General features: G+C 43.6%; 1 protein-coding gene across 1 annotated transcript; it reads left to right on the top strand.

Annotated features, from left to right (window-relative positions):
- The first annotated feature begins 1,898 nt into the window (after positions 1 to 1,898).
- scrt2 (scratch family zinc finger 2) lies at positions 1,899 to 13,970 on the top strand. The gene is made up of 2 exons (XM_023834874.2): positions 1,899 to 2,517; positions 8,522 to 13,970. The coding sequence occupies exons 1-2, from the start codon at positions 2,355 to 2,357 to the stop codon at positions 9,334 to 9,336; spliced, it is 978 nt and encodes a 325-aa protein (XP_023690642.1). The 5' UTR covers positions 1,899 to 2,354; the 3' UTR covers positions 9,337 to 13,970.
- Positions 13,971 to 18,154: the final 4,184 nt, after the last annotated feature.

Here is an 18,154-nt window from a genome sequence, read left to right on the forward strand (position 1 = left end):
GACCTCACATTGTATTCATGTATGTTGTGTGAGGGATGTGTAGGGGACTGAATTCATCAAACATCAAATTCATCACATTCAATTCAAACACTGAGAAAAGGGCCTTCACTGGTGCCACTGGGCCGAGGCACGAGCCCATCGAGTTTCTGCGGATTCGCCCGGAGCTGCTCCTGTCCGCTGCATTTAATCAGAACCTACAGGTGCCTGAGAGATGACAGACGACCTGATGTCATAGCATTACAATCAGAATTAGACCAGCAGGTAAAGGCAACGCAGCACAAAGGCCCCAGATACACTGCATGCTGCTGGGACTCCGCTATAAACAGCTAAAGAGACCTGCATCAGCACCGTGAAGAAACACACCATTGTTATCCTGGATAGATTTATGGTTACATCCACACATGTTTTACGCTCTCCTCTGCAAGATCTGCTTTATGTTTTTTGGGTTTTTAGTACAAAGCGTGTCTGTATTTTCCCCCACGTATTTTCAGATTAGTGTCCAATAATTAGCAGCACCTAAGGTCAGCATCAGGATCAAAACGAGTCCTTAATCCAGCCAAAGAGACCCGGAAATCTAATACGTTCCCATCTTGTCAGTTTCATGCAGCTATTGTATGTTTTCTGCAACAGGTTTACACAGGGACTGAGCCAGGGGCAACACGTGGTTTTCAAACAAACAACATTTGGTATAATTCTGAATTATATAGCGTAGCCCCGGCTGAGCAATTCAGCGCCATAAATTCTTTTGTTGACTTAAAAGCATGGTGTCAGTTCACTTAACCCGTAGGGATTAACAATGCCACATGTCAGTCGTAAACATCTGCACCCTGCCTTTTCATTCCTGGCTTTCCAATAACATAGCCTCGGGGAACAGTTTGGAGTTAAAACAAGCAAAAATTAAATTGCCAGTTGTGAGACTTTTAATATGTACGCTCAAATTCACATGAATGGAAAAATATTCTTCCTATAATTTAATTAGTGGTTAATTAAACAGCAATTTGTAGGATCGTTCAAGTTTGTACCTTCCAGAGTGCATATTCATTCCTGAGGTATATCTCTGTGGATATTACACTGGAATAAAATACATTATTTTTAGCATGTTTTTGTTTTTTGAAGCAGATACAAATGAAATTCCACCCATCTTCGAAGAAATTATTCAGGTCAAAGTATGATAAAATAAAATGCTTCTTAGAAATACATTCAGCTGAAATTTTAACAGTATTTGCTTTGACGTTTAAATAATCAAACTGGCCTGTACTGTATAACGTTACGTGCTTCAGTCCGTATGGCGATATGAGGAACAGCTTGTTCCGATACCTGCGCGTTACTGTGAAAATGAAAACATTTACAGCGAATTAGCCTTAATCACAGCGATCAGATTCATTTAGCCACACTGGTCCGGCTCATATCCGTCGCTTACGATTAATTTGGAGGGCCCAGCTAGCCTGGGGGTGGCGTGCCTGCCTGAAGACGACTCTCACGCTAAAGAAACTGTGCTGACCCCATGCCTGTCTTTACAGTAACAGATAAGTCGGGTTTGGGTTGGGTTTGGGGCGGGGGGGGGGGGGCGGCTTGCCAAACCACAGACAGAGAGAGTGAGCGATGCTTCTGTCGGAAAGTGTCACCGCGGTTACAAGGCAACATAAACTGTGCTACTTCATCGGAAAACAATGGGGGACAGGATACTGAATGGGGTTCCATCTACTCGCATCCATTGTCTGCCCGCCTGCCTTTTCTTTCGCTCAGTGCAATGGAGAAAGAGGTGGGATGAAAGGGGGAGGGGCCCTGGGGGGAGTGCGGGGCGGGGGGGGGGGGGGGGGGGCGGGGGTCTGGCCGTATTCTCTCTCCTATGTCTGTTTGGATGCACAGACGGTTCAGTAGTAATTTGATGTGTCTCCCTGAAGACATTTGATGGATTAAAGCTAAGCGGCTCCCTTTCGAATCACCACCTGATCTCAGCGCCCATAGCCCATATAAAGGGGAGCGTGATTGCTGATCTCAGCTAGTCTGACGCTCTCTCTCTCCCCCTCTCTCTCTCTCTCCCTCTGTCTCTCTCTTTCTCTCCTCCTTCCCATCCCTCTCGCCTACCACACCACAGGAGCTATCCAGTGCTGAACAAGATCCGTTCAAAGACAGGGAGCCAAGCCACGTAACGCTGCTGGTCATCTTTTTTTATTTTTTTTGTGGTTGCCTTTTTTATTCCTGTTTTTTTTTTGGGGGGGAGGCTGTGTTTTTTTTCTTCCTAAAGTTGCATACGGATTACCGCCGCACTGTCTCACTTCGTCGATCCGGGTTCCGCTGCTCTCCGTCTTTCATGTGCGTTTCCTGGGCTTGCCTCACCAACCCGCTGAAACATGCCGCGCTCGTTTTTGGTGAAGAAGATCAAGCTCGACGATTTCTCCTCGTCGGCCGTGGCCGCCTCCAACCCCTACCACCACCATCTGGACGACTCGTACACTTTCGCACGCTCCATCACGGACTCTGTGACGAGCCTGGGCGTCCGGCTCAGTGAGAATGGTGAGTGGGCAGGTCTCCTCTCGCGTCCGTCCGGGTTTCCAGGACTGTCCCTCTGCCATGAGGTTCCTTTTCAGATCAGAACTGGTCAGCGTGCAAAAAGAAAACTAAAAATCATGAAAATAACACATATCTTTTGTTTCATATATAAATATTAAGATATGTTATGTAAATCGAGAAACAGATAGATAGATAGATAGATAGATAGATAGATAGATAGATAGATAGACAGATAGATAGATAGATGTTCAGCTGGCCATGTCATATGTTTCATGTATGAGTATTATTAAAGAATGACCTTCTGGTTATGGCTAGAATAAAAACAGATGTTACATAAAGCCGGATGTCGCTGCATTGGTATCCTAAATAATCCCTCCTGCACCCCCCCCACCCCCCCCAAAGAAAATAGGCTCGCAGACTTTTGTTTTTTGTCTCCGATGATGCGCAAACAATCCAGGTCACAGCACAGCAATGAGCTTGAGCATGTGGCCGGGCTGCGGCTCTCCGCTGCGGACGTGCCCACCTCCCGCACGCTATTCGCGCTCCGAGCCGCTCTGAGCCGCTCCGAGCCGCCCCATTCCGCCTGTTCCTCTTGCTTCTTTTTATTTTTTTAGCGCCTTTGTGTGAGCTTGCATTCCTGGAGACAGAGGGCCGTTGAGGCGCGATGCGTTTGTCCTTAGCTCTTACTGCCCTTGAGTTTTCATCATAGTCCAACCTACCCCCTCACCCCCGCAAACCACCACCTCAGTCCCCCCCCCCCCCCACCCTGACCATCGACCATATCTTCTCATCCTTCCGGGTGTTTGAAATACACTTGGGGTAGAATTTCAGTCATTCAAGCCCACACCACAGGAAATGTTGATGTACAGTGTGATCGGGGTGGGGGGGGGGGGGACGGCAGAAGGAGACGGGGAGGAGAGAGCGGCCGCGGCAGCATCGGCGCCAGTCACATGACCCCCCCCCCCACTCCCCCCCCAACCCCCAGCTTTTACAGTAAGCACAAGGAAACGCCACATAGCTGCACACTGGTCCAGGGGAAAAAAACCTTCACAGCCTCCTCTCATGCAAAAAAGGAAAAACACAAAGGATGTTGAGAGCCTGAGCAGCCTGAACACGTCAGCAGGCCATAAAGGGGACAAAGCCACAGCGCCTGAAATGCAGAAGCTAACATTTCGGGTTAGACCCCCAAATCCCAGGTCCTGAGCTCTGCTCTGTGCCTGTTGGGTCCCAGGGCTAAGCATGCCAGATGTCCCTGTCCCTTTGTCATGCATGTGTGTGCGATACACAGGGAGCGTCGTAGCGCACGGCTCAATGCGAGACCCTCCACCTGTTATACAATCACATTAGCCACAAATCTCTCCGCAGGTCTGCTTTTTATCGATGCGCTTTTACATTTGCGAAATACAACTATAGTGGAATTGGGTGATTGTGTCATCACTGGACCAGAGTATCAGTATTTATATTGTCTAGAAATTGTCTATATTATTTGGAAGTATTTATTGTGTTATATATATTTTTTCTTGAATGTTTGCCCCGAGTAGCCTGATTAGTTGGAGTTATTTTGATAAGAAAAAGTCTTTGCGGACCGATGGCTATGACTCTTAACGCCTCTGTAAAAGGAGACAAAGGAACAGCCTGGACAACGTGTCTGTGACTAGCGGAGCTGGGATGGAAAGTTTCCTCCTGCTGGGGTCTCGCTTTTCAGGGATCCCCTTTAGCCACCATTGTTCCCTCCTTCCCAACAAAAACAAAACCTGGAGTCCCAGAACGTTACATCCCCCGCGTCACGCTCTGCATCACCATCCATAGGCGGCCGTCCGGAAGCATGGATCTGTCTTTCGGGGAAACCAAAACAACATAGGGGCAAAACTTATTTGTAAACAAACCGTGGGTGATAAAATCGGTGGCCCTGTTGATTATATTGATGCCCCCCCCCCCTTAATTCCCTCCCCCCATCACCCAACCAAGAAGGAAATCCACTGCCTCAGCATTACTGGCATGTGTAAACATCTCTCTCTCTCTCACTCTCTCTCTCTCTCTCTCTCTCTCTGGCACCACTCGATTGTCCGCACGCCCCCGCCGGATAACGAGGGGGGGCAGGCCGTGGACTGCTTCCAAGACAAGGGCGTTTAGATCCTCTAACATTGATGGGCTGGGTTTAAAAAAGCGCCGAGGTCACCAAGCCGCGACTCCGGGGACCAGGGGGAGAGGGACGAGGTGGAGAGTAACAATAGAGTCTTTGTCTGACCTTGCTGATCGGTGAATGACACTTGTTACATCAACGTAGGCCTTCAAACGTCTGAGCCTAGATCTCATTCAGCAGGGAGATTTTATACCATTACGCAGAAAAATATTTAACCAGAAAAACATTATATTACTACTTTTAACGTAATAACAGTAATCTCAAATATATATCCTTGGTCTCTAGTAGTATGTGTTACTCTGGGTTGAAAATATTCACCTATTTCATTACGAATAGTTATTTTTACTAGCAAATATTATTTCAATGCACGGTACATGTTTTCCGGAATAACACTTTTCTCCTATGGTTTTGCTCCATTCCGTAAAACAGCTATGAAGGCAAATAAAAGAACAGCAGATATGCAGAGGTCATCGTCTGTATTCCCGCAATCTGAGCGATATAATTTTAGGTGCAGTTATTAAGAAAATGCGCGGTTTTTAGCGAGTGCATCTATTTGCATCCTGCTCGCCTGTCACAGAGCCAGTCTCAGTGGGGGGGCGGAGCCTCACGTAGTCTCGCAGATGTCATAGACAGAACCCCGCCGCAGGCAGACAGTCAACAGGCGACACGGCCCCACGGATCCCTCACCATGGCGAACTCGCGGTTGACGTTACCACCTTTAGCGCTTTACTACTGAGCTGAGCTGGTCTGTAAGCTGCAGAGGGGAAGGAGGGGTACATTAGGAATACTTTAATTGCTTGTCTAATGACCCAGTTCTTTAAGCCTCTTCAGCAGGCTTGCCTTGGCAGGCGGATCACGCTTAAGCCCCTCCCAATACCACCCCCCCCCCCCCCCCAAAAGAACAATGCTGAATCTTTAAGGCTTAGCTTTTTCACTTTCCCTTCCGATGTTGCTTTTTTGCCCCCCCACCACCACCCAGTGTCATCATGCGGCACCCACGTAAATGCAAAATTCCTCCCCTGACATCCCACCCCCTAAGCTCCCCCCCCCCCCCCCCCAAAAAAAAACTGCTTTCCCCATGGTCCATGAAAACAGTAGCACTATTTCACGGCCCATGGCCTATTGATCGGTGCAAAACTTTGAATTTCATTAAAAAGCCATCGATACTTAATTACCGCCTCTTGCCGCGTGCGGCGCCCCCCGAAAGGGCTCTGTTTCTGCTGTCACACCGTCCGCGGCTCCGCCGGAATGTTCCGCGAAGCGAAACTGTGGCCAGATTTATTTCTCACCAGATTCAGCAAAGACCTTTTGAGCCAATGCAAGACACGACGCAACCAGGAATCAAATGGGGGTGTCGAGCGGCACAGTGGACTCTCAAAGTGTCCTCACCGCTGAAATGCTCCCATCAAGCTGCTCTTTCACTTTTTCATAGAAATTCAGCTGCTGCATCATGGCTTAATCCTTTAAAGAATTAACAAACAAATTAAATCCCGCCAGGAACTGTATTTACCGTGAGTGTGGAGCAGTCAATACGCAATCAAGTAGCTAAAAATGTATAAACAAACAATTAACTGAAATTTTAGAGTTCCAGTCCTTAGTAAGAGTTAGGTTTTGGTAAAAAGTTTATTGATTTAAATTCATCATGTAGACAGAAGCACAATAAAATAATCAAGTATCACCTCAGAATTTTGGTCAATAATATTTCTGCTTCCATTGTGAGAGCAGATTCCCTTTTTCAGTCAATGACTTCAGAGGTGCAAAATTTCAATTAAAATAAGTCGTCGGTCAGCAGGGCCTGTTTCTCAAAGTTTAACTGCCCCTTACAGTAGAGAATCTTCAAATTGTACATTCCTTGCAGATTTTTCTTTCATATTTTTCAACGGTGACAAAACGTGGATAACATATAACGCTTAAACACGGGAATATTTTCATCCAGCCCAGTGTGAATCTATTATGTCGGTGATTTCCTTAGGGGTTGCTTAATATTTTTTTCAGATGAGAGCACTTGCTGTTTTTGGCAGACTCTGACACTCTCTGTAATTTTATCCTCAAGTTAGCTGACGACTCTTTACGTCGTTCCTGCACCCTGGCTAGAAGGTGGGAAAAATCAGACTCAGACAAAAGAAAAAAAAACAATTCATGGACGCTCGCGAATTTAATCACAAGACACTGCCCCCCCCATGGTACCCAGCACCCACATTGCCTGCATTTTCCCCGCATTTTGTTCTGCAGTTCATAAAAGTCACCATTTTTAATTACCATATCAGCACAGGAAATTTTAGACATGACTGAGACTTCAGGTGACATAATTCTTTATCAAGTACTTGGTGTTTGCAGTGAGCAGTGAACAAAAAAAAAAGATACAGTTTTAAATGCTATATATCTTCCTCTGTATACTAGTGGCATAACAACAAAGATATATACATACATTTTTCCAGCAAGGCTATTCTTAATATAGGTTTGTCTTAGACAGGAACATCTAACTTACACTAGCCATAGCAACAGGTCAGATATGTCACAGTTTCATACTAAGTAGATTATTTTTTTTAGTATTACATAACATGACTGACAGTTATTGGCTATAAATAGCAACGGCACACATCTGCTGATGCATGGAAAGCCGGACAATTGTGGCTTGCGGCATCTCAACACCCTGTGACATTCAGGAGACGCTGAGAAGAGATTGTCCCGATTCAGGGTACAAGGAACGGGCTTGGAGTTTTAGATGTCAGGACATTGACGTGATCGGCGTAAAATGCGTATGTTGACACGTTATGGCGCTGGAGTCCTGGACGCCCCCCCCAAAGTGAAATGTCGGAATTTTGAATTAACAGACTTTCAGCTAATTGCAAAATTGTGGTTCAGCTGAGCTTTGTCTTACCAGAAAGCACATTTACCTGTTCGACGCAGCAGGTATTACCGGTGTTATGTATCTGTTGGGCTTTGTGCACTAACAACTCTCACGCAAATCCTATGTCTGCTATTTAGTGAGCCTCAAGCTCCCCCCCCAACCCCACCATTAATTGCTCCACAATATTCTAAGAAGGCCTCTGACCACGACGTTTTGGAAATCTTCTGGAAATCTGACGCGTCTTCATCCGGGGGCCGTGATGTAAAAAGGCTTCGACCGGTTCCCTTAAGTGCTGTCTAATCATTATCACTACTCACGGGGGGCCGCCCTGCCCAGAAACTACTCCTAGGGATCCCTGATCTGTTTTCTGCATTGATGGTTTTTTTTTTTTTTTTTACAATGTCTGAGGAGAAGAGAGACATATCAAAATGAGTGTAATGCAGTCTGAGGCTCTGATGTCTGTGCCGTTTAACATGTAGGGTACCCGGATGGCTGCACGTGTATCGACGGGGCAGACGGTGCTCTGCTGTGTGGGCGTAACAGGTTCCAGCCACTGCTCGCATATTTTCCTGTGAAAATCTAATCAGGGGCTGTCGGACAAATCAATCCAAAGTATGGGGGGGGGGGTGATGGATCTCTCTTAATTAAGACAGCACCCTCCTTCACCCATTTTCGTCCCACGCGTCTCCCGTGCGACTGGAGCAGACGATGTGAATGACCCTGCGCCGTTTTTCTCGCATTTTTAAAATGCAGGCGCTAATCAAACTGAGAAGGCAGACACCTGTCGCAGAGCACTGAGGTGTGCGTGAGCATGACAGACAGACACAAACAGGAGGATTATGGGTAATCTTCAAAACAGCTTCAGAGAAGCATGGCACCTTACCGACCCAGTCCAGGCCTGAGTTATAAATGAATCCCGGCTTTGATTAAGACAAAAATGCATCACTTTGCGGTGCATTCGGAACAGATCTCCATTGGCTCACTCCCACTCTTTTTGTTCCCCCACATTCCAGGCTACATCCAGGACTACATCACACCTGCTGTGTACCAGAGCGAGAAGAAGATGGAGCTCAAGCTGGCCTCAGCTGTCTCAGAGCCCATCTACACTCAGGTGAGCGGCGGTGGTGGGGGGGAGGAGTACTGCGACCACGACATGGAGCATCCGGACAGCCCGCAGTCGGGCATGACAGGCAGCGGCTTCCTGAGCGGGGAGGCCGAGGCCCTAACTGAGGGCTACACCATGGACGCCTTCTTCATCTCAGACGGACGCTCGCGGAGGAAGGGAGACGGCGAGGCCCGCGGGGGAGGTGGGCGAAGCCTAGGGAGCACCAGCGAGGCCCGGGATACAGGTGCGAGCAGCGGGACGGCACGGCACACGTGCAACGAGTGCGGCAAGACGTATGCCACCTCATCCAACCTGAGCCGGCACAAGCAGACCCACCGCAGCCTTGACAGCAAGATGGCACGCAAGTGTCCCACCTGTAGCAAGGTGTACGTGTCCATGCCGGCGTTGGCCATGCACATCCTCACCCACGACCTGAAGCACAAGTGCGGCGTGTGCAGCAAGGCCTTCAGTCGACCCTGGCTGTTGCAGGGCCACATGCGATCCCACACAGGCGAAAAGCCTTTCGCCTGCGCCCACTGCGGCAAGGCCTTCGCCGACCGCTCCAACCTCCGTGCTCACATGCAGACGCACTCTGCTTTCAAGCACTACCGCTGCAAGCGCTGCAATAAGACCTTCGCGCTCAAGTCCTACCTGAACAAGCACTACGAGTCAGCCTGCTTCAAGGGCTCGGCGGACGAAGACGACTCCGGCTCCGAGAACTAGCCGGGGGAACGAGCGAAATCCCTGTCTCTCCTCTCTGTCCTCTCCTTCTCTCTCTATCCTCCATGCCTTTTATTCTTCCCCTCTCTACTTTTTTAGAAAGCAATATTTTCACTGAGATTAAGTTGACAAAAAAAAACAGTAATAAGAATATGAACAAAGATGACAAAAGATGCTGGATTTTTTTGGAACAACTGCTACACACCCACACACACCTACACACGCGCACAAAACGCGTGCGCACGCGCACACACGTGCACACATACAAACACACACGCAAACACGTAATTATTTATGAGGCCTCGCATGTGAATTTTTATCAATTACTATAATATTAATAATAATACTAATAATATTTAGATTCCTGATATTTTATAGCAAATAATGTGGAGAAAATTGAAAAAAAATATACGTAAAGGACAGCCAGTGTTTTTTTTTTCTTTTCTAGAACAAAAAAATTGACCTCTTGTATTTTTATGCTGCTTTTTTTTTGCTAAGAATTGAATTCTTTTGCAACAGCCAACAAAAAAATCTTTTTTAGAAAATGTGAATATCGGACTGACAGTATTTGCAAAAAAGAAAGAAAAGGCCATTTAACGCTAAGACTAATACTTTGTGTCACACAAATATTTAATTCAATGAGTATTATTTTTTCTATTGTCTTTATAATTGCCATTTCTGAGTATTATTTATTTATTGTGCCAATCATACCCTGATTTCGTGTCAAAAATCTGAATCTTTGTAACTGCGGGTTTCGAAGGATTTCATTTTAAGTCTTAATTTTGAACAAAATCAGCGTCCCGGGAAGTGGACGCTTGGACATGGTTAAAATACGACTCTAGATTATTCAGAATGACTGTGTGGTTTGAAGAATTGGATATCCGTGTAAGAATCAAATAATGTCAAATAGCTTTTTCCCAGGTTCATTGTGTCCCCAGGAGCAACAATCCAAGCAATTTGAGTGCATACAATCGGCTAGTAAGAGAGAAATGTAACGCTAGTCATTTGAAACACTTCTGTCGATGTTAAAGAGCTGCGAATAACCAATAAGCATATTGCATAGTAATAATTGCATAACGATATACTGAAGCAATATCTATAAGCGCCAAAGCAAAACAAGAAAACGCCGTTGAAACAGCTGAATAGCAAGTTGGCGACTCTTTCCGTCGTGTAAACCTCTTCAGATCTTCCTGTTTAAGTGTTTTAATGCTGTGGTTCCCTCGGGTCTTCAGCACAGAGCCGGCGTCCCGATCCCATCGATCGGGGCACTTTTCCCCAACCCCCTGCATTACCTCATCGTTTACTTTTCGAGTGGACCCTCAGTTACAAAGCATATGCTTCTATATAGGTTTGTCACGTTTAAGTAGCTGAAAGCGCTCGCCATCTTTTATGAATAACATCATTTGTGTAGCATGTTATTTATTTATTTATTTATCTATTTATTTGTTTATTTATTCGATTATTTATTTATTTGTCCGTTTATATATTTATATGTGTATTATGTATTGCCATTGAACAAAATGACCTTGTAAGATGCTGCTGATCTTCAAAGAATATTGTTTATATGCATGACAAACTGTAGAGAGTCCATAGGACTTTTAGTATTAAAGAGGAACAATGTACAATGTCATAGTACTCGGATGAAAATTGACGAAATTGTATTTGTTTCATGGGCAATAAGTTCATTGGTGCGGGGACTGATTTGTAAAATCACTCTTGTCCTGTTTTGCAGACGTTAGCGGGCAATAAATTGCAAATGAAAACGAAAATATAAGAGAAGAATCCTCCATCCTGTTGTTTCCCCCCAAACAGATTGGTTAGCGTTCAGAATAAACGACTAATCAAACCTTTCCATTCACGCTTTACTAATTACGCAATAATTACAAGTGCAATAACCGGGGTGGTATCTGGTTGTGTAATGACTGCGTGGGTCTGTTGTGGTGTTCTAAATTCAGGCCTGATACCATTTTCATATTTTATTTTGAATTATGAATTTTATTTAAAGGAAGGCATGAATGTTAAACTTCAGAAAATAGCAATGGTTCTCGTTTCTCATTAAGTAATCCAATAGGATGCAAGTTATAAATCTGTATGAAAACACAAAAAATTGAATAATCGCCAGTTAACTTAAAGTGCTTCCTTTACATGCCGAATCGCCTTTAAGAAAAACGTAGTAATGTAGTAAAATCACTTGAACCTGCATAGATCGAAGGGCTTGGCGAACGGAAAAGGTGGTCCGCGGACAGGCAATAGTTATAGTCGGTGTTTCAATGGATTATGCAAGGATATAATATGAATTTTTCGCCAATTAAATTGAAAATGTAGCTTCGTCCCGATGCACAGGCTACCACATCACAGATTGCTGAGAAAAACAATTACACGATGTAGCTGCTTGCACTCTCGCAGTCAGAAAACAAGTTTAAAAATTAAACGAATCCTTTGGGCAACTCAGGGAATTAATTATTCAGTCGGGGGATGTAGATTGTCGACTCGATAACACACTTTCCACTAGAGCCACTTCAGCCGTGAGCTCGGGTATTTCTGCTTAAGGTACCTACATTTTAACACAGAACAAGCGGTGCTGAGCCCGCTAATCCGGGCTGCTGGTGGCGGGAAGACTGCAGTCGATCAGCTTAGTGAAGAAGAGGCTGAAAATGAAGGAAATTAATGAAAAAACAAGCTTCTAGCTAGACCTATCCGATGGAAACGTTTATCTGGATTGTTTACTGAAAATTTAACTTGCCTGTCTACGAAAATATTGACAAAATGTGACTATAACTGCTTATGTGATGGACTGATTCATTCATTCATCGAAAGGGAGGATAAATTGCAGCCGTGTAGCAATTATACGTTAAATAACTGTCATTCTTAAATAATTCGTTAATTTAATGCTGTTTCAATATTACATATTCAACCAAACATTTCAATCACACAAAATAATTACATTTCTACGGTTTGCTGACCAGTGGTCAGAATTTATAAAGCAGTTAGGCCTATGTGTGGTTGTGTTTAATTTCACCTAAAATGAACAAAACCTTCTTGTATTTCATACTGATGATACGGCAGCTGGAATGAATGCCCTTGAGTAATGATCCTTTTAGATTACACGCGAAAATCCTTAGACGTAGGCGAATATTGGGCAACATGATTTCAATGCACGGCCGGATGACGTGGACGCACCGCGAAGCAGGCATGCAGTGACAGGAGGAGGCGGGGAAGGTGTCGGCGTTTCTGGAGGACTAACCGCGGACGGAGAGTAATTGAGTGAGCCGGCGACCTCCAAGAGAAGGTCGAGTGGCGGCGGGCAAATGCACCGTCAGCTCGTTGCATATTCTAATAGATGACACAATCCCGCTAATGGCTTCCCAAATCCGCCGGGAATGCTTATGAGCCGCCGCCCCATTCCTCCCCATCACCACGAATCTATGACCTCCTCCGTTTAACTCTACTTTCATTGTCGGCTAGTGATCCGTCGTAGCCAGGTGCTCGGTTAGGAAAAAAATCTGGTTTTGTAAAACGAATCGAATTTCAGAGCGGATTAGTTAATCCGAATCGATATGAGAGCTTGGACAGTGTGCTTTTTAAAACGTGGATCACAGTGAAACACATCCTTTAAAACGCACCCGTTAAATAATTCAGAGAAACCTAAACTACTGTTTAAAAACGGACAGATACTTGAGCTGTGCTTCCCAGATGTACAAAACCAAAATGTGTTAAACGTACTGATATCAATATACTTCGAAAAATGTCCAGACTTGCTTCAGTCTCTCATTTTTATTAAGGAGGATGTAAATGTATACGTGCATCTTCTTTTAAAAAAGCAATACATAAGAGGCCTGTATTTTACAAAAAGGATTGTTTTTATAGCGGACGGGCAAAAACACTTCAACAGCAGAAATGGAGGATAAAATGAGATTTTTTTAAACAAGAACCGATCAAAACCTGTTGCGTGTTTAGGTTCTGAGTGCTGATATCAGGTGCCTCAGAGATGATTCTACAGGAAACGTTGTTCCTCTTTAAATCTGCCTTGTACATATATGTATATACACAACAGCAATAATATGACGATGCATGTAAAATTTCTTTTCCCTTGTTTTGTCGTTTCTTTTTTAAAAATTATTATAATTATTATTTTTGCGATTCAAATAAATATACAGGTACCAGTTGCAGTCTGGGTGACAATGCAAATCAGGGACACGTGTTCTCATGCTTAAAAAGCGCCCGCGGGCCGCCGATACCGTCAACAGGTCACATCAGTCGCGTGACTCTGTGCATTCTGGGAACTCTGCTTCTGTTCCTTTTCTCCCCCTCCCCTCCTATTTTTTTAAAGTCTGCTTTCCTTTGTATATGTGCCCAGCTCGTCTGCGCAACGATGAAAAGTGCCAAAAAAGTACGATTTCCATAACAAAAGCCTTCAGCATATGGCGGACTGCTTGTGTCCTTCCATACGGTTTCCCAAAACTATAGACTCTCAGTTCCTCCTTTGTCGCATCCTCTCTATCTCTCTCTCTATTTCCGCCAAGGGTGACAAAACTTAAGCCATGATTGCAGGAGGGTGTTTTGATTTCTGTTTTCTGCTACATTTAATGATGATGATGATGATAATAATGGTAATAAAATACAATAGCACAAGCAAACCATGTGTCGTTATTCTGACAAACTTTTGTACTATACACTGGAAAAACTGAGGCTGATCAGCTATATGTACATTGGTGTACTTTTATTTAATTTTAAAGGAAGAAAATATTCTGAACACCAAGTTACTGATGTTTGACATGCAGAAGATGAAAGAGGTTTTTGTTATAGAAGGCGTTTTGAATCATTGCTCTCTACAGTTTCTGTCTGTTGCTGTCACAGTCTGCATGCGATTACATCTGAGCTGTGTTTAAGGGCGTATAAGACTTTGGGACAGTGAGTGGTCAGTTTCCCAGCTCACAGGTAACAGAGAAATACTCACATAATCCATCTGGTATCATATGGAGATGCCGGTTGTGAACTGTTTTTGTTTATTGCCGCAGCACAGTCGACATGCCTGAGACAGAATCCAATGTGATGCATGACAGTAGCAAAAGCGTCACACACACGCACAGACACACACGCACAGACACGCACGCACGCGCAGCAATATATTATTGCATAAGAGTCAGTGAAACACACAGCACACTATTGCTGGGGCATCTGTTCGAATGCTATTAAGCTATTGCTGATCATTAAATTTTAATGGAACATTGATTTTATGCTGGAACCCATCTTAAAGTCTTTCTCCATGACTCAAAAGAGAGCAAAAATATGGAACAAAATAAAATGAATCATGGAAGTAGATGGGAATCATTATTCTCAGCTCCCCCTGATTGGTTTCCAGGGAATATACAAGAGTTGGATTGAATCGGCAGCGTCCTTCAGTGTCCTACAGCAGAAATAAGGCTGCGTGGAGAGGCCTGGGGGGGGGGGGGTGGGGGGGGGCGTCCTGGCCTGTGGAGTACGCATTTGGGAGGATAATTCAGCACCAATGGAGGACTCACTAAATAAAGAATGTATTGATGGACAATAATAATAAAATTAAGTACATGCAATGCCAGTTTTCTCACACTGATTAATTTGCAAGAATAACTACAGTACTACTGCTACTATGATTTACTATGGATACAATAATGATACAAAGTATTTTAGCATCTGAAAGCAGAACCAGCAGAGATTTCATATGTATGTCTGTATATATATGCATATATGTCTATGTATGTATAAATATATATATATATATATATATATATATATATATATATATATATATATATATATATATATATATGTGTGTGTGTGTGTGTGTGTGTGTGTATGAATATGCATATGTATATATATTCACTTCTTCTGCTTTATTATGCAAAATCTCAGAGTGTAAAATGCCCCTTGATGATTCCATACCCTGTGCAGAAAAATAAGGAATCATGGCATCAGGAATTACAACACTCTGTCCCTTTTGTGGCCGGCCTTCTGATAATACTTTGTATTACGAGCAGAATTAATCATCCAGTAAGAACTGCTTCTTAAAACAATCCTACAGACAGCAAGACAAGATTATGTCTGTGTCTGAGTCCCATCTCTGTGTACAAAGCAAACATGGCCGTCATTGCTCTCTGCCTGCACACCTCTAGTGCACTGTTTCTATGCACTCACACTCCATATAGTGCATTATATAATATGTATATATATATATATATAAACTGTGTCTACCGCAAGGTCATGTGGTACCACGTCCTGAGCATACCAATCTACATAAAACAGTATAGAAATGCATATGTATAGCTTACAGTGTGCTTGTGGACATGTCTGTGAATATGCATAAGAATTATAGTGTATTATAAGATGGATCTTTCAAGTGAACTGCAACAGGTTTCACCCATGACTCTGGACTGCAAAAGAATTTGGAACAATTGAAGTAACAGGTTACACTTCCGATAGATAACTTGGGAAAAAAAAAAGCAAAAAACACTACATCTGACAAAATGGTTCAGTAACAAACTAAAAGTAATGTTATGTTGAATTGAAGTAACAGATTTAGTTTCTGATAGAAAACATTTAAAAAAAACTATATTTGACAAAATGGTTCAGTAACAGACTAAAAATAATGTTATGTCATCCAGAGACAAAATACCTGTACAAATATATGAGAAACTCAGGACATAAGGCTGTCTGAGTTACGGAGAGCTTCAGGAGGAGTTTATGCTTCCATGTGAAAGATTCATGAAGCAACTAACTCAGAAGGTCACGTTTCTTGCTGCATTTCCATTCACTGAAAAAAGACAGAATGTCTCTGAAGTTAGAACAAGCAGTGTATTCAAAATATATCTATTGTGTTATTTATAGCACAAGACTACTGATGTTCCAGCCAATTATACATAATCGTAGACTGATGCTGTGTTTTTAATGACCTGGAACTGGAGAGATCTGGACTGTAAGCTGGATCCATCTATGAAGCATGTTAGTGTTTTTTCTCATTTTTTTTTTTTTGCCTGAGCTACAGATTCAAAACTAGACATTCTTCCTTTTCCTTTGCTAGATATAAATATTTGACATAAGGGTTGGTATGAATGTATGTGAATGGTGTGTGTGCCCTGTGATGGATTGGTGCCCCATCCTGGGTTATTCCCTGTGTTGCGTCCATAGCTTCTGCGATAGGCTCTGGATCCCGGCAAGCCTGCACAGGGCAGGCAAGTGTGGAAGATGGATGGATGGATAGATAGTTGGGCAGTCATGCCTACCTGCAGACCTCAGGGGTCTCTGCTTTTATTCTCATGTGTCTCAGCATTCAGATTGATACAATAAATTCATAAAAATAACAGTTTGCCTTTTTTTTTTTTTGCTGCTGCTGATTGGGAAAGCGGCCCAAATATGAAATCGTTCACAGCTGCAAAACAAAGGTGATGTTATTCTCTAACGAAAGTATGATTTTTGCGTATAAAATGAGCCTTGGGATGCAACAACTTTCCACGCACTTCAGTCTTCACAAGTGATATTGGTTTATCTGTTTAACATCTAGCGGCACCTGTGGAAAGCATTTTCCCTGTGGTTATATAAACATGTTTACACATGCTTGAGTTCACTGTTCTTCTGCTTGGTTTTTAAAGTACATGACCACAGAACTAAAAAAAGAGAGAGAGAGGTCTCGCTGTTGAACCCACAACTAGAGTGCCTTGACTTGGCTGTCCTCAATAGTAGTATTTCTTTTTAGATGTGTAAAATTGTCAGGAGCTTCATCTAAGCAAAACAATAATAATGATGATGGAACGTTACTTTGATTCTCCCACAGAAGCCATTTTCCTCCCACGTAACGGCCTGCAGTTCACTGGGAAACATCGGCGAATCACAAGCTCCCAGTCCTGGCTTCACTGGCTTGCTCAGTCGTCGCCCGTGTGGCAGCCATATTGTTCGGCGACATTTGCCTCCTTGCTTGCCTGGAAGCCAGCACTGGCCCCCAGACATGCTGCACATCCCTCTGGTTCCTGATCCATTTGGTCAACATTTGACTTGAGCTCAAGCTGGGCTCTAGATACCCAGATGCCTCTGTCTACAAAACCTTCACGTGGAAGAGCTCCAGATCCACCAGGTCGATGTCTTAATTTCTGCTGTGCCAGTACACACACGTATCGATTAGTCAGTGCGGATCCACGCATGGTGTCTGATCTCAGGTCAGTTTGGCTTTCTCTAGCTCATCGTACAATTATCTAGTATAATGTTGGGATGTATAAATAAATGATCTTGCATCGCATGACATGCTAAAAACTAGGCGATGGTTGCTGTTATTATCATTAAATCATGGCCTCTAACCCTAAGTGCATTTTTTTGTACATTAAGGATGGTATAAAACTGAAAGTCTAAAATAATTCAAATGAAATATAAAGCGACAGCTGTCATAATAAATCCACTTGAAAGATATCCACTGTCACAGATGTTTACATTACATATTATTGTTAATACCTTTATGATTTCATATTTCCAGAAATAGTATTAGATGCTATTTTTAATAAGTTTAAAAGACTGAAAAACAACTTGATTATAGATGGCGTCCATCCACATTTTCAGTAAGGATAGCACTAAAAGATCATTTACATTTAACACTAGCATCATAGGCTAGGAGTGTCATTGTCCTGTTTCATTCTGTACCGTTACAGTACGATGCAGTTCAGTACAGACAGGCAGTAAGGCAGTATCGGACTTTCACATGCATCAAGTAGGACTGAACTGTGCCCGTTTGATTTGAGTGCCCTCTGCTGGCCAAATTGCTCTCTCTAAAGGCGAACCGGCTTCATTCTGCGATTTTTTT

This window comes from Paramormyrops kingsleyae, chromosome 6 (genome assembly GCF_048594095.1).
Source record: "Paramormyrops kingsleyae isolate MSU_618 chromosome 6, PKINGS_0.4, whole genome shotgun sequence".
In the NCBI taxonomy this organism is placed as follows: domain Eukaryota; kingdom Metazoa; phylum Chordata; class Actinopteri; order Osteoglossiformes; family Mormyridae; genus Paramormyrops; species Paramormyrops kingsleyae.